This window comes from Nipponia nippon, unplaced genomic scaffold (genome assembly GCF_047370975.1).
Source record: "Nipponia nippon isolate SJK-2023a ecotype South Korea unplaced genomic scaffold, ASM4737097v1 scaffold_4, whole genome shotgun sequence".
NCBI lineage: Eukaryota > Metazoa > Chordata > Aves > Pelecaniformes > Threskiornithidae > Nipponia > Nipponia nippon.
Window position 1 is genome coordinate 100,272,194 of NW_028262358.1, and position 23,616 is coordinate 100,295,809.

Genomic DNA, 23,616 nt, shown 5'->3' on the forward strand with positions numbered 1-23,616 from the left:
AGTTTCAAAATAATGGAAGGAAATACCTAATGGCAGGAAGTCTGAGATTTTATTTTAATTGACCACATATCATACTTAATACCTGGCTGGAGCAAGGAACAGTACAACAGCAGCTCTGCAGCGCTTAGGGCTTCTATTCAGTTCCAGCAAGTCTGATCCAGGTAAGACACAGCAAAAATTGGCAACGACATAACATGGCACAAACTCCGCATTATAAACACAACAAAGTAAATGATACCTGCACTCCAGGTGCTTCAGTTCCCCTACTGATCATGAAAGATTCAAGAGTGAATATGTAATTGCTTAAGCCTTTGGAAGGGAGGATTGTTACTACACACAACTTGATCTTCAGCATTCATTTAAAAGGTTAGAAATAAGATGCATTTAAAGGAAACTCGCTACTTAACAGCAGTAATGGTGAGTAACCTTATGAGCTAAGTGATTCAGCCATTTGAGCAGTCAGGACCATGCTTACCTGCAGTTGGTTTTCTGTTAGAACTAGTTCAGTAAGGCTTTCGCAGTCTCCAATTGAATCCGTTAGTTGAATAAGTTTGTTCTGATCAACCTTCAAAATGGAGAGCCTCCTCAATTTTCCTGGACAGAAAAAACCAACACACTTGTTTAGCTTAGTATCCTCTGATACCTGCTTTAATTACAGAAAATCATTCTGCTGCAAAACTTTTAGAAATCCTCTAACACAATGACATTTTTTTTCCAGGTAAAAAAAAAAAAGAATTCAAGCAGTGCTTCACTTGGCACTTGCACTATTTTTGCAAGTTTATAACATTACTGAATTCATATTCAATATAAATATTCATATATATTTAAGCATATCAAATTGTATTAAAGTTGCAATCTGAACGGTACCCCATGTCAATGTCAAGGACATGTCTATCCAAAGGCCCATAAACAGGAGAAAATTATCTATTTTTTCCTCAATTATACAATGTTTATTCATAAGTAGTGTTCAGAAGATCACCTATGCCTACTCAGCCATAGTAAGAAAGGTTTGCACTGAAGTGACAGCCCAAACTCAAACATGATTCAAAGTCTCTTTGTCCTAATATAGAACCCAGTTAGTCAGACATGAAACCCAAGTTCATTTTTCAGAATAGAAATCAAACTTCTTTGAAGGTCTTCTCCCCAGGAAGGACAAAATACTATCTCAGAGCAGAAAGCTCACCTTGTTCTTTCTTGTGTAAGGAAGAAATTTTTTACAGTGAGGGTGGTGAAACACTGGAAGAGGTTGCCCCAGAGAGCTGGTAGATGCCCTATCCCTGGAAACATTCAAGGTCAGGTGGGACGGGGCTCTGAGCAACTTGATCTAGTTGAAGATGTCCCTGCTCATTGCAAGGGGGTTGGACCAGATGACCTTTAAAGGTCCCTTCCAACTCAAACTATTATATGATTCTGCTCCTTCGTATCAGAACGATCTCTGGTGCAAAGCAGAGCTGACCCAGGCAGAGCCCAAGACAGAGAATTCAGGAGACATCACTAGCTGCTGACACTTCCATGCCCATCCCCACACTGTCCAAAATAGCTGTAATAGGCTGGCACATCAAATTCACTGATGATGCTAAATCATGAAGAGATGGTTGATACATGGTAGGACAGCAACCTAAACAGAAATCCGAGGGTCAGCAAGGAGAAGCGCAGAGATCTGCACCTGGGCAGAATAACCCTGTGCACTGGTACAGGCTGGCAAGTGACGGGTTGTGCAAGAGCCCTGCTGGAAAGGACCTGGGGCTTATGGTGGGCACAAGGCTGAACATGAACAAGCAGTGCGCTCTTGCCATGGCTGGACTATGTTAGGAGAATTAAGGCCAGAAGATCAATGGAAGTTACTATATCCTATCTACTTGGCCACCACACCTATAAAATCATGCTCAGTTTCATGCCCTGTCCTGCCTTCCCGCCCCCTGACTCCCCAGTTCAAGTGAGATGCTGATGGGGATTCAGTGCAAAGCTATCAAGATGACCAGGGCACACGTGAGCTGAGGCTGAGAGAGCTGGCTTTGTTGACTCCAGCAAAGAAGCAGCCAAGGAGGCATCTAGGAACAGCCCACAACTACCTGAAGGGCAGTTACAGAGATGACAGAGCCAAACTCTTCCCTGCAGTGGCAGGTGAGAGAGCAGTGGCTGCAAGTTGAAGGATGGGAGGTCCCAGCTGGACTTCTGGAGAAGCTTCCTCACTGGGAGGTGGTGCAGCACTGACACAGGCTGCTTGGGGGTGCTGGAGCCACCTCCATTAGGGGCTTTAGAGACTTGGTGAGACATGGCCACAGCTGACCTGACCTGCTGGTGTTGGTGAGAGCCCTGCTTCAAGGGCTCTACAGATCCACCAATCCAACCAACAATTCGGTGATCAGCTGAGCTCCTCCCAGTAGCTTCCACAGAGACCAGCAAGGTTCACTTCACCCACAATACCAGATTTTCTCCATTCCGCACAGTAAGTTCCAATATTACACAAAAGGAATAATTACTGTGGCCCTATCCAATTTTCCAAACACAAGTAAGCTATTATATTCACATAAGTAGAAAAAAAAATTTTTTTTTTTTGCCTTTGTAACAAAATTACATTCAGAAAATGTTACAAAATGCACATGCAAACTAGGCCTGGCCTGAAATGGCCTGGCCTGAAAGGGCCTGGCCCTTTGCAATCATCTTCCCCAGCAAAGGATCTCCATTTAACAGGATTCTCAAGAAGCAGCAGCTCCTCTTGTTCACCAGCTGGTGTTAGAGACGAGCTCCCCTCTGGCAGGCTGCAGGGGCTGTAGCCTTTCAGAAGGTACAGCTCGATTTCTGATGTACAACTGTACTGGCCAGCTCAGGTCATCAGAGAGGGCTGCTACAACTCTCTACCAAACACACACTAGCCAACTGTGGGACCCACAGTAGTCACCCCACTCCCCTAGGTTTAACTTCTAGAAAAACATTTCTCTTTTCTTAGGCTCATATAGCATATGGAGGGAGGGCGAAGGTCTGCCCATTCTTTTCCACATTCCTGGTTAAACCACATTCCCAAGTCCTCCTTCCCCTAAACCTTTATTTTTGAAAAAAAAAAAAAAAAAAAAATTCCTGGCAAGGAAAAGGCACACTTCTGCAATGTGAAACTCTCTAGAAAAACAGCTGATGAGTAGCAGAGAAACAATGCCTTGCTGACTACTTGTCACAACTACTGCAAGGGTAAAAACATTTACCTTAAAATGGCACTGGTAATGCTTCAGAAAACATTCCTCAGTTATTAAACCTGTTTTAAGGGGTCAGACACAGAAAGGTTGTAGTTTGGATCCTCGGGGGTGAGGAGTAATGGGCTGAAGCTGGAACAGCCTTCCACTGGGTTCAATATAGGATTAATCACATTGTCCAGTTGAAGATAATTACACATCCCCACTAAAAAGGATGTATTTTTTGTAGTGATACTGTCAGTCAGTCTTATCAAGTGACCTACAGCATGTTACAAGCTAGAATTTTACAATGTTAAAGAGTTATGATGGTGACGTGGACACAGTAGGAACAGAGAGGATATATTAACTTTTATTTTGTTTGGGTAGGTATCAAGGGAAGACCAAAAAAGGATTACAAGGTAGTCATTATGCAGACAATTAAAATGAGAAATTAATAGAGCTATGCATTTCATACTAAGCAAAAAAAAAAAAAAAAAAAAAAAAAAAGCTGAGACAAGCTCATCTCTTGCACAAAAAGACTTCAAAAGACTTGACAACAAATGACTTACAATTTACGGTGGATTAAATGGTTCTGCACGATAGCATTCACCTTGTACTTACCAATGCCATCAGGTAAGACCTGAAGTAAATTCTGAGAAACAAGCAAGTCAGTTAAAGAAGTCAGACCACTAATTTCTTCAGGAAGGCATTCCAATTTATTTTCAGAAACATCCAGACAAAGCAGGTTTTTCAGGTTTCCTACTTCCTGCGATACAAGACAAAAAATTTAAGTCATGCCCAAACACGTAACAAAGCAATTTGAAAAATGTACCATCGCAATGAAATTCCAGAAAGAACAACAATTCTCTCCATGACCACTAAATTGGCCATTCTTTGTATGACCTCTAAATGCAGAAAAAAGTAAATAATTACATTTTACATATAATAAACCAACCATGTGATTCCATCAGAGTTTCTTATTCTAACTATTAAGACTGGCTTCAGTAGTCAGACAAGGTATGCTGAGCACACCCAGCCACGCACCAGCCAAAACTGGAGTGTTCCTCAAGTAAAGACTGCAAAGTTGTTTTTTCAGAACTACAGATTATCAACCTCCACGTAATTAAAGTCTGCCCCTCCCAATTAACCCTAGGCAAATTAGGATTAGTCTCTCCTGGCTGATACAGCAACATGCCATGACATCTAGGGATTTCATATCTTCACATCTCCCAACTGCAACAAATGTAGAAATAGGAATTGGGAGTGTTGCTCTAGCAAGCATATTTGAACTGCCAAGTTATACTGCCATCATCTACAATTATTAATGATTACTTAATTTTTTTACAATGGTAATCCACCAATTAGCTTAAAAGTCCGATGGAGAAATACCTTTGTCCCTATTAACCATCAGAGCACCCTCCCATTCCCCATGTACACAGACACCCCTACACATGCTCTAGAATAGTTCTCATTTTAGTCATCCAAATCATCTTTCAGAGAACAGAACAGCTGGAGCAGAAGTGTCCTTTACTTCTACATATATAAAATTTTCATACAGTGACAGCCTTGATCCTAATTCACAAGATCAGTCCTTTTGTTTTGGAAATGTTTGCCTCTCAAGAGGATCTTTCATTAAACACACACACACCCCTTTTACCCTACAAGTTCATCTTTTGGACATTAGACAAAATACACAATAATTATCCGCTTCAATAAAAACAGCTGCTGAAGTCACACTTGACCTTTTATGAATGATTATAAGTGTTTAACTATATCTACTTTAAAAATTATTAGGCCAAACCAACAATGACAAAGTCAACAAAGACCACTAAACTGTAACTGATTTCCAAGTTACACTGTTGACAATGACATCAATACAGCAAATAACAGCAAAGTGCACAAGGAACAGGAGAAAACAGGTTTTGACTTGGCTTTAAAGGAAATGGAGGGAAAAGAAACCATCCCACATGTTATCACAGTTCTTAAGAAAGGAAATTTTGAGTGCTGTAAGCTTTAAATGCTAAGGCCCCTCACTCCATGACTGATGTCAGATGGGAGTGAGCCTGCATAAATCTAAATTTCTATTTATGGCAACAGTTCTATTATTGTACTTCTCCCAAACACTGTATTTGAATGGAAGAAGATGACTGCCAAAAAGCAATGATTCATCCTCAAAACTGTCAAAACTGCAACTTAGATAGATACAAAAGGCGAGGGTTAGCTCAGTCAACTAGTGGCTCCCTGATCATTGGGCCAGGACTGCAAGCAGAGGATGTGTCATCCTGTAAATTGAACAATGTGCCTATTAGGAAACAATTCTTTTGTCAAAATGTTTAAAAGAAAATGTCTGACAACATATGATATCATGTACAATCCCTTGCAAAGGAACTTATTAAGAGAAAACCCTTACACATACAAAACCAAACCCAGGCAATGTGAACCAAGGAAACTTCAATTTAAATCACCTCCTTTTAGGCACGAATGAAAAGGTTTTCTTTTAAAAGCATCTTCAAAACAGTGTCAGTAGAGCTCGTCTTTACCTGAGGTATTTCGGCTAATTGGTTTCCATCCAACCAGAGGTCTTTAAGATTGAAAAGTGCACCAATTGTTTCTGGCTATAACATAAAAAGTAATAATGTTAAGTAGCATAGGAGCGTCAAGTAAAAAGGAAATGGCCACTCCGTAATTAGAGTCTGAGTAAACCAGTCCTTACTCCAAGCGCTATTTAGAGGTACCACGGTTAAATGCAGCAAGGGTGACTGTAAGCATTTGCAAACTCCATCATACAAATTACTCGTTAGAGCTTAACAAGCCACCATACTTCACCTGGCATGCACTAACAAATTGCATACACACTCAATTTACTGCAAATCCAACATTTAATTGAGTCAGCTTAAGGGAGATGACGTATCTTTTGGTAGACCTATCTGCCACAATGTCAGACACTGCAACCCTCAACAGTTTGCCTCAGCCCTTCCCCAAAGATTCCTACTCCCACCCTGGAAATAGCTGAGCTTTCATCTGTGCTCAGCCCGTCCAGCTCCCTACAGAAGCCCATGTGTTCATTGTAACTGCAAGTGCAGACAAGAGGTTGTGCCCTTCCACTCCTTTTTCTTTCCGTAGAAAAAGTCTGTGCAGTGCTCTCATTTTCTAGAAGTCAGCTGCAGTTTTTTGGGTAAAGTAATATTGTACTGAACAAGACTAACCAGATATGAGAAGCACCAACTCACTGCCAAAATTCACCTGTACATATAAAAACGCTCTCCCTCCATACATTTGTCTGTCTTCAATTTTGGACATCCTACAATGTATTTAATCTAAATGATGCATAAAACAAGACCAACATGCACTTTCAGTGTCATGTTCTCTTACCAAGTGATATAGTTCATTGTTTCCTAAATCAAGTTCTTCTAGTCGCTGCAGCTGGGCAAGTGATCTGCGAGATAAGTCAAAACAAAACCACATCAGACTAAACCAACAGAAACCCCATGTATTTGAATGAGCTCATTTTACTGAAAGTCATATTTCAAATTACAACGTATTGTAGACAGATAGCTATTTTACTGGGCATAGACTATTTGCAGGAATGTCTTACTGAAAAAATAATTTGGTTTGTCAGTATAACTGTATGAAAACAGCATGAAACTTAAAACTTAGTATAGGCAATCAAATCATTATTCTTTACTTTAACCATCAGTCCCTCAGGGTGGACAATGCCACATAGTTTAGTACAGTTGGTTAGATTTATTTTTAGGGGGAATTTACAGTTACACAACTGGATAAAAATTCCCCATAGTGATCACATGTAACAGTGTGACTCAAGACTCAATAAATCCATCATTTATCTTCTCAACGTGATCTATCCATTTCTGAACTACTTCAGGTTGGATTTGAGGATGCAAACAGAGGGGAGCCCAAAAGGATGTAAAAGAAGTTCTCTGAACATGAGCAGACGTAGAGGGCCATCCTTCTACTTCAAAAGCAGCCTGTTGTAGAGCTCTTGCTTACCTTCCCCAAAGCCGCAGTAGCACAAAAGCCAGCAAGACTCGTCAGCTACATTACTGACAGTCAGAATTTTCCAGGAGCAATAAAATTGTCAACATTTGTGATAGCTTCGTTCTGACACCGCATGGCAAAACCTAGCTAGCAATTCATATCTTCTCACCACTGACATTTAAAGTGCCTTGTGGCTCACAGCTATAAACAGCCACAACCGAGGTACTGGGTAGATTGACAGGAAAAAAGGACCCCAAAGCAACTGGGGAAGAGATTCTGATTAAAATAGGTTAAATCTATTACAGTATCTATTAGATTATCTAAACAAGCAGAACAGGAGTCACCAAAAGTCTTGCAAGAAGCAGCCAAGCGGTGAAGGAAGGAAACTCCTTCACTAGAGAAAGAAGAAGCTTCTTCCAGGCAGCCAAAAAGGATCCCCAAAATATAAGACACCCAATTAATCTTACAAAAAAACACCAATTCCTCTGCCACAATACAGACAGCACAGACACATCTAGATATCTTTTTTTCCCCCAAAAATCATGGTGGGTGGAGTCAGACTTCAGACATCAGTAGGCCTAGTTTGTCACCAAGGCTTTGACCTCCAGGTTTTGGAAGCTTTTGGTTACTTAGCCCTGAACACGAACACTTATTTAAATGCTATGAAGGTCTAGAGTGGAAATCTCTGAGATCCTATTACCCTACTTTCACAGTTATGAAATTTCAGCGTGAAAAACAACCCAAACCACCACTCCCACTGCGGATGGGCTCATTCAATGAGTGCAGGAAGAAATGTTTGGTGCTGCTGTATTTTATACAGAATATTTTTATAGAGCAAAACCAATCGGCACAGACTGCAGGCTCCTGCTACTAACCACGTATAACTAGGAGTAACGGATGTAACTAGGTGTTGCTAAAACAAAGCTGTATCTCATACATGTTGTCAGTTGGCACTGAATATTTTTTTCTAGCTGTCATTCAATTTCATATGTTAGCAGATTTTAAGAATAAGAACATTTTATGTTAGTATAATCAAGCACATGAAATGTCACTTACTCGGGTAAATATGTCAGCAAATTTTCCCTAAGTTCCAGTGAAGCCAGGTTATAAAGACTAAAAAAAAAAAAAAAAAAAAAGAACAAACCACATTTTAATGCAATCTTACTTTTTATATTCCACACTTTCAGAGGAAAAGCATGTGTTCATGTGTTAACACAGTTTAAAAGAAAATTGCTGTGAACTACAAGACAGCATACAAAGACTGGAAGTTTTTGCTTGTTTCTCTGTGATACTTCAACACATTAAAGCTAGAAAGTAAACAGACAAAACACAAATTTCCATTTGTTAAAAGGTCAGTAGTTGCAAGTTACTCAACAGAGCGTATTCATATGAATTGCATTTACTTACTTGCTTTCAGAATCTGGTGTGGGCTACCAAAGTTACAGAGCATCAGGTAAACCCATCACTGTTCCAACGACAGCATGCTCATTACTGTAAGTGACATTATGCTTCTAAGCGGCTCACTTACTCCATATCCCAGGCTTTTCCTAACATCACCATAGCAACATTCAGATTTTTCAGGGGTTTATTTATGACTAAATGGAACACAAAGAGTCAGACATTATCCCAACTCTATAATCTGCTCTAATCCTCCAGCATCCCAGGGAAAAATAAAAATCAAATACAGTGACTGCAAATAAGTAGTTTCCTACAACAGAATATGTTCTGTCCTGGTGTGCAGAGAAGAGGGACAGTGTGCTAGGCCTTAAATAAAATCTACATTAAAAAAGGAATTCCACTAAATTTGAAACACATGTTAAAACTAAACACAAAATGCTTTTGTTTGTACACCTTAGGAAAAAAAACCAAGCCCATCTACTCAGACCACATAAAATTGTAATATTTATTTTCACTTCAAACAATACCAATACACTGAACTACAGGATCATTAGTTAGCTCCAGTAAAAAAGCAGCTGATAACCTGAATAAAACTAAAGAAAAACCTTCATCTTGTGACTCCAATACTCCCTAAGCAGGGAAAACAACATAACTGATCTAATGAGTCATTAAAGGGGAAAGAAGATTTTTCATGGATTGACTTTGGATGGTGCCTGAAAAATACATCCTTATTTCAAGCACCTATTTCATATTGCATTCAGAAAACAGTGAACAAAATCTCCCAGGAGCTTTGATTACGGTCTCAGCAGTCCTCTCCAGCTTTTAAAATAAGCACGTTTTACCCCATGGGTTCTGTATTCCTCCAGAAGAAATACAGTTAAAACATACCATATAGGTGAAGATATTTTAGTAAAGCCTATTACAAATTGAATTAAAAGACAAGTAAGAATAATTCAGCTACTGTCACTCAAAATCATTTGACAGAAACAAGGTAATAAGGAAGCCATCATTCCAACAACACAAGAGAAAACTCTCACATAAAATTTTTAACGCTGTAAAACACAAGTCAAGATGCGACACGGTATCTGACATCGTCATGGAAAGCAAACCAGTGGAGGGGGAGAGGGAAGGGGCGATGGAGAACTGTTTCTCTCCGAGAGGAACGTGGGTCTGCTCTTACTCACATTGCCACCCACAGACTGCCATTACATTTTTGTTTACAGGTTTTCTAGAAACCTATTCCAATCTTCCTTTGAATTTTGCACTTTCTCTTCAAACTCCTATTAGGTGAGGCCCACGATTCACTTTTATCAAGAGAATACAAAAAGGATGCGCACACTGCCAAGCTGCCTTGTAATCTTGTGTTTACAGATCACCCCACATCTACTTATCTCCCTCCCCATCACGCTGAAGTGTCGATGAGTAAAATGGTGCAATCTCTTAATTTCGCTTCTTACATCAGACACCACTTTGGCTGTGGTTAAACAGAAATCTTTCTCAGCAAAACCACGTTCAGCAGCAAGAGCTTGGGAACCACCATCTTAACCAGCCTCATCGTATCATTAAACTGGGGCAGGCCAGTGAATCAGCTCAGGGAATTGATCCTGCTTAAAAATAACCCAGCAAAAAGAGTAACACAGATCCCTAATCCAACACAGAATAAATCCCCTTAAACACCTGGGCCAGTACAACTGCCAAAAAGGTGCAAGGAAGGCATCTGTACTGCCCAAGCCAGCAGCGCTGTAAGGACTCACAGGGTAGCTGTGCCCTTGTGGGTACCCACCAACAGCTGTCTTTGCATCCAACTGCGTACCATGCATTTTGGAGACTGGCTGTGGCCGATGGCAGTCACAGGCTAGGTTCTCTTCTTATGGGAGTCAGCTACCTACGGGATTAGGTTTTCATCTCTAATGACACAGCTTTCTGGAGGAGAAATGCTTTATTCTTCAGCTATTCTCACCCACAGCATGCTCACAACTATAACTCTACCCTGGAGCAAAACAAAGACACTGCCCTCCACCCATTGAAACTATCCTTTCTACTTCTTACAAGGTCCTGAGTCCAAACCCAATGTAAGCAGGCCCCAATAGGCAAAATGAAGCTTCCCACCAAGTAATGTAAAATAGAGACTAAGTCTACAAAGTTTATACCAGCAAAGCTGCCCCATTAGACTGAAGTATTATGTTTAAGGTGGATCCATCCGAAAGAGAGGCTAGAAAGTGAGAGGAAATTTTTGATTCATTACTCTTAAATTTCAACTAGTTACAGAAGCAGCTCCCAGCAAACTTATGTGCTGCAATTTAAAATGGGAAAATGTGACAGTTATCATATAAAATAGCATCATATAAAAGGCACGCTGATGTACTGAAGCGCCAATCTCCGATACATTACAGAGCAGAAATATAGCCCTTCCTTAAATTTACCAACAGGTTCTTAACACCTTGTATGTTCACAAACATTTTTCTGTTTTTAAGGTATGTTAAGAAACAGGATTTTTAGTCATTTGCAAGAAAAATCCTACATTTCTTGCTATTTTTCAAATATGTTTTCTGATTTAATAACACATTCTCTCCAGAAAGTGTACTTCTTCCTCTTCTCAAATACAAACAGAGATTTTTCACAATATACTAAAGGAAATCATTTCTTCTTTTCCCTCTGCCCTTAATTTTATCGGTGCACTGTTAGTCAAGAGTCTTTCTGAAGTCTCTGAAAAGAACTAAAGGAAGCCATATTTTAATGATTTCAGAGTCTTTCCCTAATTCTAATCTTCATCTAGGAGAGAAAACCAGTCATAGGAGGTTACCTGTTTCGATCCGTAAAACACGAAGGCAACAGCAATCTAGCCTACTCAGACAGGACACACAGTTCCATCGGCAGCTGTTCACCAGCTGCATTTAGAAACGCAAACGCACCACAGAGCATCGCAGGCTGCTCTCCGCCACAGACAAGCCATCACCGCTCCCCCCAAAAAACCCAACAGAAAACGTACAAGCAAAATGTCATCTATATTCTAAAGGAGAAAGAAAAAAAACAAGAAAAAGACCAAAAAACCCCTAAGTACTTTTCCAAGACTACTATTGTAAGAAGCTATTTCACAGAAGCTTGTAAAAAGCATTAATACTGTAATAATTCTCACCGCAAACGCTACCACACACACCTCGAACACTGAGCATGTGTGTGAAATTACGGAGCACAAGGCAACAGCCAAACCAGGCGGAGGATGCAGTAACCGAAATAATTACAAAGTTTTCCATCTCAGCGTTCCAAAAGACTTCTGGTGTAAGGGTGGAACCAAGTCAAATTGAAAGGTACGACATGGCTAAAAATGTCATTTTCAGTACAAACCAGATACACTTATTCGGTGCTGTATCTAAAGTAACTGTAGATATTGGTATTCATCATGTGAGCTAGAAGAATGAAAAGAAGAATGTTAAATCAATAATTGAGAACAAAACTAATGGCAACAAAGTAGTTCATAAATGCTGGAAGTGTCTTTCTTGAGCATTCCTGTCAGGATTTGAGAGAGAAACTCACAATCCAACATGGTCTACAGATAGGGAACACCACAAATACTCCTTCATGTCAACCGCAGTGGTCTCCTCCAAAATAAAGGTAAGACTAGAAACCAGCCACTAAGATTGGAACAAAAGCATGTTCTTCCAAAGCAAGTCACTGTTTCTTTGGATTAATTACAAAGAGATTATCAGTAGCAACATGCCCTACAAAACAACCATTTCAAAAGCAGATGACTCTCTGGACAAGAGCAATTCACTGCAATAGGTAAAACAATATCAACTGCAGTTAAAGAAAAAAAAAAAAAAAAAAAAAAAAAAGAGACAGACATGTTCCCTGGTTACCTTGGATGAAATTACATTTTCAGAGTACCACATACATTACATATACTCCGTCTTGTAAAGTGATAAAATACAAAACTGAAATGAGTTATCCTAGTACTTTATCAGGGACAGCTGCATCATTCCCCTATTCAAGAGGACAGAAAGTCAGCTTTAAGAGTGACAGTAGACAACACTATACATCCCATTTTTATCCCAATCCTATTTTTATCCCAGTCCCTGCAACAGGACTGGGAGCACCCAAGCCCTTGGAGTACACCAGCACTGTGCTTTCCTCAGAAGCCTTTAAGACATGCTATTTTCTTGTGAAAATGAAGTTAAAAACACAAAGGTAGAAAGAGAAATGTGGAAAAAGCTACGAGAAAATGAAGACAGATGATAAAAGGACTAATACAAAAGCTAAAGGTGCTTAGTCATTAAAACCTGGACAACAGCCTTCTCTTATTTGAGTAATAAAAGTCACGTATTTTGACCTTATGCCAAGAGCACCACAAGCTGAGCGTGCAAGACGAGAAGTCAGGCTTTGGGAAACAAGGAAGCAAAGTTGGAAGAGATGAAGATCTGAAGCACCTGCAGAAATGCATGGCCCCATCTGCACCCTTTCCAGCAAGTTTCAGCTGGTTAGGGGAATGTAAAATCCCAAATGTAGTTTTTCCTCATGTTTGTAAGACCGTAAAAGGAGGGAAAGACAGGAGAATGGGCAAGGTCCCCCTATTTATACAGAACGAGGGAAGGTCCTACACAATAAGGACGGCTAAGGTGAGAACACAGTACAGATTCTGAATTTGGTCTGGTATTACATTTTTTATGCAGCAGTAGCGATGGCCACAGAACACAGTCCAAGGATGCAGCATACAGAAATGAGATAGAAAGTCCACATTCTGGCTACTTCCACCAGTTCCAAAGGACGTCAGTTCGCTGGGCCAGCATCTGAAGATTACTGTTACTTTGATAATGCCTGCTTCCGCATCTCTACACAGCACGTACACTTCGAAACGTTCATCGTGCCACTAGACTGGGAAGGAAGGGAGTTTAATCTAGGCAACTCTTTCTTTTTTATGCAAAAAAAGGAACATGCTGGTTTTTCTGTCTATCAAGGGTCTTCCAAGAGATGAGAAGGTAACTGTGGTACTCTGACAACAGCATACAAAATGCATGAAACTAGCCATATTTAAATATATTACAACCCATCCCCACTGCCCAAATAAAACTACCAGTAACGTGGATGACCCTGCCCAGGACACACCAGTTAGGCAACCAGTCACTCATCTGACAGGATGCTGTTAAGCTACTCCCATCCCACAGGGCTTCTAGCTGCAGACTGACAATTCGTTGAGAACCTGACGTTTTGCAGATTTTCTTCCCCAAGGAAATGACAGGGTTAAGCAGACACCAGGCAGCTCTCAAAATGCCACTGACTCAGACCCTAAGTATTTGAAGGTACAGCATATACCTTTGGGATAGGCTCCTGTTCCAAGTCACTCCCAAAAGAAGCTTCTCTCTCTCACCCTCTCTTCATTTGACTGTATCATTGACTGCAGAAAGAGCCTGAAAAGACCAGTCTCCAAACTCCAACTTCTATGCCAACCATATCCTGGGCTGCATCAAAAGAAGCGTGGCCAGCAGGTCGAGGGAGGTGATTCTGGCCCCTGCTCTGCTCTCATGAGACCCCACACCTGGAGTACTGCGTCCAACTCTGGGGTCCCCAGAAAAAGAAAGGCGTGGACCTGCTAGAGCAGGTCCAAAGGAGGGCCACGAAAATGACCAGAGGGCTGGAACACCTCTGCTATGAGGAAAGGCTGAGAGAGCTGGGTTTGTTCTGCCTGGAGAAGAGCAGGTTTTGGGGGCACCTTATTGCAGCCTTTCAATATATAAAAGGGGCTTATAAGATGGAGAGAGACTTTTTAGCAGGGCCTGCAGTGACAGAACAAGGGACAACAGTTTTAAACCTAAACAGGGTAGATTTAGACTAGATATAAGGAAGAAATTTTTTACAGTGAGGGTGGTGAGGCACTGGAACAGGTTGCCCAGAGAAGCTGTGGATGCCCCATCCCTGGAAGTGTTCAAGGTCAGGTTGGATGGGGCTTTGAGCAATCTGATCTCATGAAAGATGTCTCTGCCCACAACAGAAGGGTTGGATTAGATGATCTTTAAAGGTCCTTCCAACCCAAAACATTCTACGATTCTGTGAAATTAGGTGCTTAAACTTGGGTGGTTTCAAGAACTTCTGTAGCATGCACCCCTTTCCAGAGCTATCTACCGCTTCAGTTCTTCCCTGAGTCTGCCTTATTTCACCCACACACTGTTACTATACCTGCCAGCACCACATCCTTCCTCAGTGTCTGGAAAACCAGCTCCATGTGGAATTTTGGTGTAATGACATTTCCAATGCAACAAAAGCAATATTAGCCTTATAGGGAAGGATTATGCTTCCTGAATTTCCTAAGGTTCTGTTAACATACAACCATGTAGTTCATGGTCTATAGGCCCTCCTTTTTAAAAGGTTCAAAACTACATGCTTATTTTGCTTCCAACTACTGCTTAATGCTGGCATATAATTAGACAAAGTTATCATGAAAGAACCTGAAAATTCATATCCATTATACAGTAACCTACAAATAGTACAGCATTGCAGCTAGTTTCCTTTTCTCAAGAAAATTATTTCTCCAAAAAGTCTAGCTTAAGCTTAAAGTTCCCCCCCCCCTTCTCCAAATGTCACCTTTAACCAGTCTCCTGCCTCTTTGTTTGGTTACCTTTTGCTTATGGAAACCTGTTTTACAGTATGAATAATAAAGAAGAGCACTAATGAATTTTTGTAAGATCAATCCCATAAAATTTAAAGAGAGAGACTATGCCCACACCATGCAATAGGGGAGAGAGATTTTTGCAAATTCCAAGCTACTGAATCCCAGAAATTCTTACGTGAGCCAGAAATTACAGGAAGTATTAATTTCCTAAATGAGTGTACCTATCCATTTCAAAGCAAACTATCTTCACACACGTGAAGTCCTACGGTTCTACCTTGGAATATAAGGGATGCTGTAAAAACAACTGCAAAGCAAGGTAACTAGATTTAGTTTTGATGAAACTGTTATTATGTCTCACCAGTATTGTTAAAGACCACTCTTCCAGAAGTCATCTTTGAGAGCATTCCTCCTCCTCCTTTTTGGAGGCAAAGCAACTTGAAGTAACTCGTATCTAAGTTAAACGCTATTCCTTCCTTTCTAGTTTAGGTGTATAATGTGCAAGGGGAAGGCACACGAGGCTTTCCTTAGCAGTCTACTTCTGGAGTTTGACAAGCAGGACAGCATACTAGCAAGAACAATTCTGGTATAAAAATCTGAAAGTAAGCATTATGTTCCTAATACTTGCCATCTTCTACAGAGCTGGGAGAAGTAGACACAAATTATGGGGGAAAAATACTCCTTCCTTGGACAGGCACAAAAGAAAGCAAAGCTGATAATTTTGCCATCCTAGACTTAAACAGCAAAGACACTGAAAGCCAGAGGATGAGCACTTGCTTAGTCAGCTACTTGAATTGAATTGTCAATACCATTAATTGGCTGGTAAAAAGCTACAGATCTTCCACAAGTAAAAAACAGAAGGATAAAAAACATTAGGATCTTATCAGCCACTAACTGGAGGAAAGACTAAACAGACAGCCAGTAGTACAAGTCACATCCAAGTTTTAAAAACAGAGGAAAGTTCTACAGTTTATGGCCAAGGAATTCCCTAAATATGTAACAGAGGTAGTCTAAGCTGCTAATTAAGTCTAGTTTTCTACATAAGCTTGGTTTTCAAGTTGCTGAGATCGGTTCTACTTTCTCTCTCCCTCACACACAGCAACAAGCATGGTCCAAAAAATGGACAGGAACACTGAACTCCCTATGACCTTCAAAAGGCATCATTAAGAAGAAGAGAGATTTGTAATTATGCTCAGCCTGTTCACTTTTGAATGCTTTAACTGAACATTCTCCAATTTACTTATCAAGACTACTGAAACAGGTCGGGGAGGCTAAGCCAATTCACTATTACAACAAGATTTCGTTTTTAAATACCTTCCATTCCACTCACGCAATGTCAATCTTCAACGACTTTAATAAAAAAATTGAATCACCTTATTTCAAAAAAATATTGCTAAATATATGTTGAATATTTCTTCCTTGTGTAACATACAAGATGCAACATCTTTTATTCAAAGGCCAGATGGCACTGCATTCACTATTACATTGTTAAACAGTGTTCCTGAAATAAACTTTAAAGTTCCTTAACATTCAGTTTTGCCATTTAGCAAACAGCTGTGATTACCACCGAATGCTCTACCTACTCAAACTCTGTAAATATTACTTGTCATGCTAAATTCAGATAAGCCAGAGTGAGAGCTTTTAATACTATTTATATCAGCCTAGCCAGACCACCTACAAACAGTCCTCCCTCTATGTATTCGCAAGATAAGCCTCCCCATCACTTTTGTTGTATCATGTAAGATTGTATTTTAATCAGACATTATTATGCTAAACCTTAAAACAGAATTACATTGTCTTGTTCCACACAATTTTGAGGGCATTTTGCATTCTGTGTGATGCTACCAGATGTGTAATCTACACTTGAGGCATCCTAGCATACACTAAGAAAAACAGTCGTGGGCTGGCCCAGGAATCCATTATCAGAATAAGCATGCCATTCAGATCTGCTTCTGGATCATCTGCATTGAGCACATCATCCTTGCCTTTGAAGATCTTTTATTCTACAGCTACTCCTATTCAGATCAACATTAAAAATTCTGAGTTCACAAGTTGCCAAAAACTTCAAAACCTCTAGAATTAAACACACATATCTATAGAAAATCACCACGCTCAGTGACTTTGTTTCTCTAACATGAAATCTCTGGATATTTGTGGTTCCACAACTCTTAAAAAGCATGCCTATAACAAATCTTTCCGCAAAACAATGCTCCTAAGTGCAGTAACATTTGCTCTATTCTTTTCATTATGTTCACTGTCATAATGAAATGCCCATTTCAGCGTTCTACCTGCTAGCTGCAGACGTTAAGAGGAAAATTTCTCTGCTTACCTGGTAATTCCCTTTCAGTAGTAAGGTCCACATATCCATTCAGCCTGCTTGCAGCTTGGGGGTAAACCAGATTCATCAGTCATCGGCATCAGAAGAATATCCTTCCCATCTAAAGAAATTCACCCCTCCCCACATCAAAAGTTTCTAAAGCTAAAATAAAGCTATTCTACTTTCTTGCATCGCAGACTGTGCAGTTCTCTGAAACAAAGCAGGGGAGGGAGGCTGTGAATGATGGGGATACTACAAATCATGATTATTACTATGATCTTCTGTTGAATCCTCAGGATTTGGAGATCATGTCCAAGTAGGAGACCATCTATACATTTTAGAGTGGAGGGAATAAAAAAAAAAAAATAAAGATTGCGTACGGCAGAGGAAAGCTTTTTTATTTGCACAGACAAGACTGCTGAAAAATATGGTGAAAGCTAAAAACTGGATATGAATTAAATGTTTGATGTGCTGATGGATAGCAGGCTTTAAATCATAATATAAAGCACAGTAGTGAAGCACTGCACTTCGCTTCAGCCATTAAAGACACTTGTTGATTTTGTTGTCCTCACAGAGTCTGACAGATAACTGTCTTTTTCAAATACGCACTTCATGCTGAAAGGACTGGGTTTTTTTTTTGTTAGGGCCGATTCCTTGTGAAGCACCCATCTGAGAGTCCAGTGCTAGATTAAACATCAGAGGCACACATAAAAGGCTTTCTAAAGAAGGTACCTGGACTTCCTTCAAGCCTAAGAACCACAAATAAATAAACAAACATCCAAAGCTGACACAATCTCTTTTCTCTTTCTAGACATTAAGCCATGAGAGCACTCTATGGATCTCTAAGTTCCCAAATCTTTGCTGGTAAAAAGCCAACATCACAGTGGGCTGGTGGTGGTGAACTAAACCTGAAGCCAAAGCTACAGAATGGACACAAATGGACAGAGAAGGTGCTGGGGACAGACAGACATTACATTATTCATATTACTGTAAGGTATGCCCTAGGAAGCCTTACAGACAAAACACCCTGATTTACCCAAATACCCTTACATATAAATATTCTATTTTTTTAATTTCAGAAAAAAAGTCATGCCCTGTGTTTTGGGTGTTACACAAATAAGGAAGTATTGAAGAAAAATCCTGGAAGCAAGGGGAAATTCCTAAATGCTACCCACGCTGGGAAGAACAGGTTAAGCTTGCTCGATGGGCAGCTCTACAGACACACATGGTCCTGCAGAATAGGCAAGGAAATTAGATCTGCTCTCATTAGACCGAGAAACACTGTAAAGACAGTCCCACTCACAGCTTAATTGTGTAACTTGTTTCTCCAAATGGTTCAACTAGCCAACAGGACAACTCCTGCTCCCAGTTGCACCCACCTAATTATTAGCTAAAATATCTCACATGCATTAGCATTCACTGTTTTACTCCAGATAGCAACCACACCACGAGTCAAGAGAACACAAATCACAGAGAAATACAAAAAATAGCACTGCTAATATTAAGACATCTAGTCTGTTATCAAGCCCTAAAGCAGTGTGTCACGCATCTTTCTAGTATGCCCTAAAACAACACATGAGCTTAAAAGAGGAATGCTTCATCTAACAAGGGAAAACTTTCAGCACATATACCAGCACTGGACATGCAGACTGAAGTGGTCACACAGAAGAAGAAAAGTTGACATATGCTGAGCATAGCTACGCACAAGCAAGAGGAAAGATAAATGGTTCAAGGGAGGCCTTGCCTATGTTCTTCAAACATCCAGATGGGACCCTTAAAAATACTCCTTTTGACATCACAAAGGAAAAGAAAAATATAAGAAGTCTATGCAGAAGAATTTTTAAAGGCACGGGAAAAATATTAACAGCAACTCTACATATCAATGGCTTGAACAAGTTCAGACACTGGCCTGGGACAGTGAAGCTGAAGTTTGGCATTCATCTTCTACATCACACCATGTGAAAACCAGACTGGATATCCAAATTCATGAGGAAGACACACTTCCACAAATGGTTCACCGCAAGGCAATTCAAGTCTATTCTCTGCCATTAGGAAGAGCTTCCTAGCTAACCTTCAAAGTATTGCTGTTTGGAAAATATTTGCCATTACTTTTGTTGCTTTCCCCATTTAAGACAGTAGGGCAAATTTGCAGTGCCACAAGATTTTAAGCAGGTAGCTTAAAAAAAAGAAAGAGACCCTAAGCACATACTGATCACTGTACTACATGAAGATGAATTAGGGATTTCACTGGCTGTATTAGGCAGGTTCCCAGACAAGAGTATAAGACTGAGAATTTAGGATGCATTTCCTTAAGTTTCCACATACTCTAGTGGCCAGAAGACAGAAGACACACAACAAGCACAACACAAGTTTTTCCCAAAACAAGCCCAACTGTAGCAGAATAAGTCACCAATATATATTTGTTTGCTCACTATTTGACAGATCTAGGTCCAGCCTATTCCATCAAGTAACACCACGGATTATTATCCAAAGCACACAGAAACTCCAGTAAGGCATTTGCAAACTTATCCAAACACCTCCAGGAGCCTTACTGGGTCTCTTCAGCCAGAAAGACACAATTAGCATTACTTTCTTTCTCATTCCTAGCATTTTTGGGGTCTCAGCAAGTGCAGAGGGAAAAGAATAGAGAAGGGAACGAAGAGCACAAGTAGACAACCTTTGGAGAAGACACAGAGCACTTCACTGCTTTTACCAAACACAACGCAGTTGGCTGCACCATGAAATTCCCTTGCAGTAAATGATGAAAATTTTGTGAACTAAAAAAGGAAAGCTGCACTTCTTGGTAGCCAGACTGAAAAAAATTAATCTATTACTTATAGATCTAATGCTAAAAATTTGATAAAATTCACTCTCAGAGGTAAGTGACCCATAAGAACTTCAGGTTGCAGTTCTAACTGGCTACAAACAAGACCTCCCAATAATTGCCAACTGGAACCAGACAGGATCCCTTTCTCTCCATCGCCAAGACATTCCCCAACAGGCTTCAGGAACAGTTACATTTTGGGTGGGCATCCTGTGAGTTTCCCTCATGTTTACATTAATATTCTTCTGAGTTGGAAAGCATGCATCTTTAGCCCATATTCCCACCTATCATGAATACCTGATGAGCCAAAGACGACAGGCCCACGCCATTTGTCTCTGCTTCTTTAAGCATAAATCTGATAGGAGAAATTTCTACTAAGGAGATTAAAGTGTTTTTGTAGAAATACAATATTCGCATTCTAGATAGCTAACCTGGGAGCACCTCCCAGATCAAAGCAAGCCTGTCAGACTTGAACAGAAGTCTAGCCCTCCAGGAGGAATCTCCAAGACCACCAGGACAAGCATGTGGCTCCTCCCAAAGCAAGTGAGGACCCCTGGTTTTGAGTTTCAATATCGGGAATCAGATACAGACTTTGAGGGAGGACAGGTTACAACTGCTCTGTTCTGCAACAGCTCACGTAGGGCTGAAATAGTATCACAGCATTTCCCTGGACTGCTCAGGATCAATAAACAGGCATTTTTTTTACCCTTATTCTTGCACAGCTCCACATATTGACATCTCTACAAATGTCTGGTATCCTCATTTTAACCGAAGTTGTTTCTAGTCATTTGCTCCAAAACAGAGGCTATCACCACTCACGCTACCAAATGACAGGCAGGACAAGCAAGAAGCCAGAGCTACCGCAGCCAGTGACCTCTCAGGGAAGCCAGCAACCTTCCTCTAGCTACTGTCTGCGAAGCAGCAGTCCACCCCATGCTTTGGGAATCATTTCAGCTTGTCATGTTTCTTCTATTCATTTTCAGAATCAGGCAGGATCCCAAATTTTTGGCCTTGGTTTTCAGTAACCACAAAGTCTGAACAAGCCTGTTCTCTAGTTGCCAGTGCTGCAAAAAATCGCATGAAAAGTTTTGTGAACTTTTACAGAAAAGGAAGAATATCACAAAGGCCCCGGCCCATGCAATTTTTAGGTAAGACTTTGCCATAGTCACCGGGCGCACGTTAGCTGTACTTGTCAGTGCTTGTGGAAGGTTTCAAAAGACATTTTCTATTTCTGTTGCTGCTGGAGTGGTGCCAGCTGACAGCTTTCATACCCATGGGAAGTGGCTAAAGCAATGCCAGTCTGAACTTGACTGCCTCGCAGGAGCTTTGAATAATAAGATCCCTTCTGGAGGACTCCTCTGTTTAGAAACAGTTGGGTTTTACTGTTAGGGACTATGCTGACTCCCCAAAGAATCCATGTTAGAAATATTCCACTTTACGAAAGGATGTCTAAGATTAACAGGCCTCTACTGATACTAATGACTCAACATCTGAGTTACTGTAGCTTTCTGAAGAAAGACGGAAGTGGTTCAGTACACAGCAACTAACAACAACAATGTGGGCAAGGTAACCATAAAGGCAGGTGCAGATTAAAAAAAACAGGAGGGAGAAAAAAAAAGATAGAGATCAATCAGGTGCTGCAAGAAACTTCAAATTCTGTGAAATGGTATGTTTCCCAGTAAAAGTAAAAAACCATAATTCTTCTGAGTTAAAGCACAGATATTAAGTTCTGTGACGACTATTTCTGAAGCTGGAGTAGCAAGTTAGACTCTTCAGCCTGGAAAAAAAAAAGGGTATACGATAGAAAACTACAAAGGCATCAACGGCAGATCAAGTGCATAGGGATCAGCTGCTCACTGCCTCTTCCAATACTAGGGGTCATAGGCAAGGTAGGTAGAGCGAGGCTCAAAAAAAAAAACCAAAAAAAACCACCAACAACAATTCAATGCAATGGGTAACAGACCTGTGCAGCTATCTGCCTGGGAGAATACTAAAGATGTCTACATAAGCTCAAGGAGATACTGGACAAGTATGTGGAAGAGAGATTCATTATGGGCTACCAATTAGACAAACCGAAATGCAAAGCTCAGGAAATCCTCTGAACCAGAAACTGTCAGGGGATGGAAAGAGGAGTAATCAAACTTTTCTTGGTAATCCTCACTAGGCATCTACTTACTGCAACTGTAGAAGGAAGCTGGGCTAGATGAGCCTTTGATCTGAACCAGCACATATTCAAGTGAGGAGATATGGAATTACCTCTTCTTCGAATTGGAAGAGATACCCTTCTCTCCATTAAGAGGAGAGAGATTTCCCTTCTGCAAGTGTGGATGTTCATTTCAGTCAAAATGAGACAGATAAACAACGTTCACTTTACTTCCCATGTGTCTCCACTTTGGAAGTCTGTCCTTGCAACCCTGCTCTACTTGCCAGAGTTAACAAACACATCTTAAAAGCTTATCAAATTTCATCTTAAGAGCTCTTCCATGAGTTTTCATCTCCACAGCTCCCACTGGAGTTTTTTCAGAACCAGACTGCTCCTTAGTTAGGAACCTTCTAATGTCCATCCTGATCACAGCCAGCTTTTACCCATCTGCTCTTGTGCCAATAATTGTCTGGTTTTGAGCTAAGCTGCAAGCCATCTCACATGTCCACAATAATGGATCAATGGTCTACTACAATAAAGGAAAGCAAAAGGTCAGATCTGCATCGCAAAACACCTATTTAATTTTGCACCTACAATTCCAAGTTACTCCAAATCCTGGAGAACAGAGTTGAAAGATACACACACATGCTTCTGATTCTGCATTCGCCTGCTAATGTCAAGTAAAAAGGCAAAAGGATTTTTGTTAAACAGATCACTCAGAGTGGAAAGAATATAAAAAATAAGCACAGACCTGTAAAATAACTTTATAGGTATATTACATACAATTACGCGAGTCATTTATACAATAGGCATAACAATAAAGAGAAAATAAATTAAGATAGTAATAAAGTATAAAAAAAAAAAAAACAACTTACTTCCCAATGTTTTCAGGTAGTGCCTGCAGAGAGATGTCATTTACTGAAAGACACGTTAGATTCTGTAATTCAGGAAAGCTTTCAGGCAACCTATGGAAATATTAATTCAAATCAAGGACTTCCAGCAGAAGTATTCACATTCATGTAATACATACTGGAAAAGATAACATGTAGTGGAAAACAAGAGTCTGTTTAGCAAATACACACAGAGGGAGGCATGCCCAGACTCCAGCATGACTCTCAGAAAATTCGAAGGACCATAATAAGAAAAAAAATCCCATTACTTGCAGACTTTAAA

General features: G+C 40.3%; 1 protein-coding gene across 1 annotated transcript in view; it reads right to left on the reverse strand.

The window, feature by feature from the left end:
• The window catches only part of LRRC1 (leucine rich repeat containing 1), a 103,189-nt gene that overhangs the window by 45,382 nt on the left and 34,191 nt on the right, over window positions 1-23,616 (reverse strand). Inside the window, exons 4-9 of the mRNA XM_087777107.1 lie at window positions 23,319-23,408; window positions 8,220-8,276; window positions 6,540-6,603; window positions 5,708-5,782; window positions 3,789-3,933; window positions 476-594 (exon numbers count right to left, since the gene is read on the reverse strand). Coding sequence (XP_087633233.1) covers window positions 476-594; window positions 3,789-3,933; window positions 5,708-5,782; window positions 6,540-6,603; window positions 8,220-8,276; window positions 23,319-23,408 — 550 coding nt within the window. The remainder of the gene's footprint in view (window positions 1-475; window positions 595-3,788; window positions 3,934-5,707; window positions 5,783-6,539; window positions 6,604-8,219; window positions 8,277-23,318; window positions 23,409-23,616) is intronic.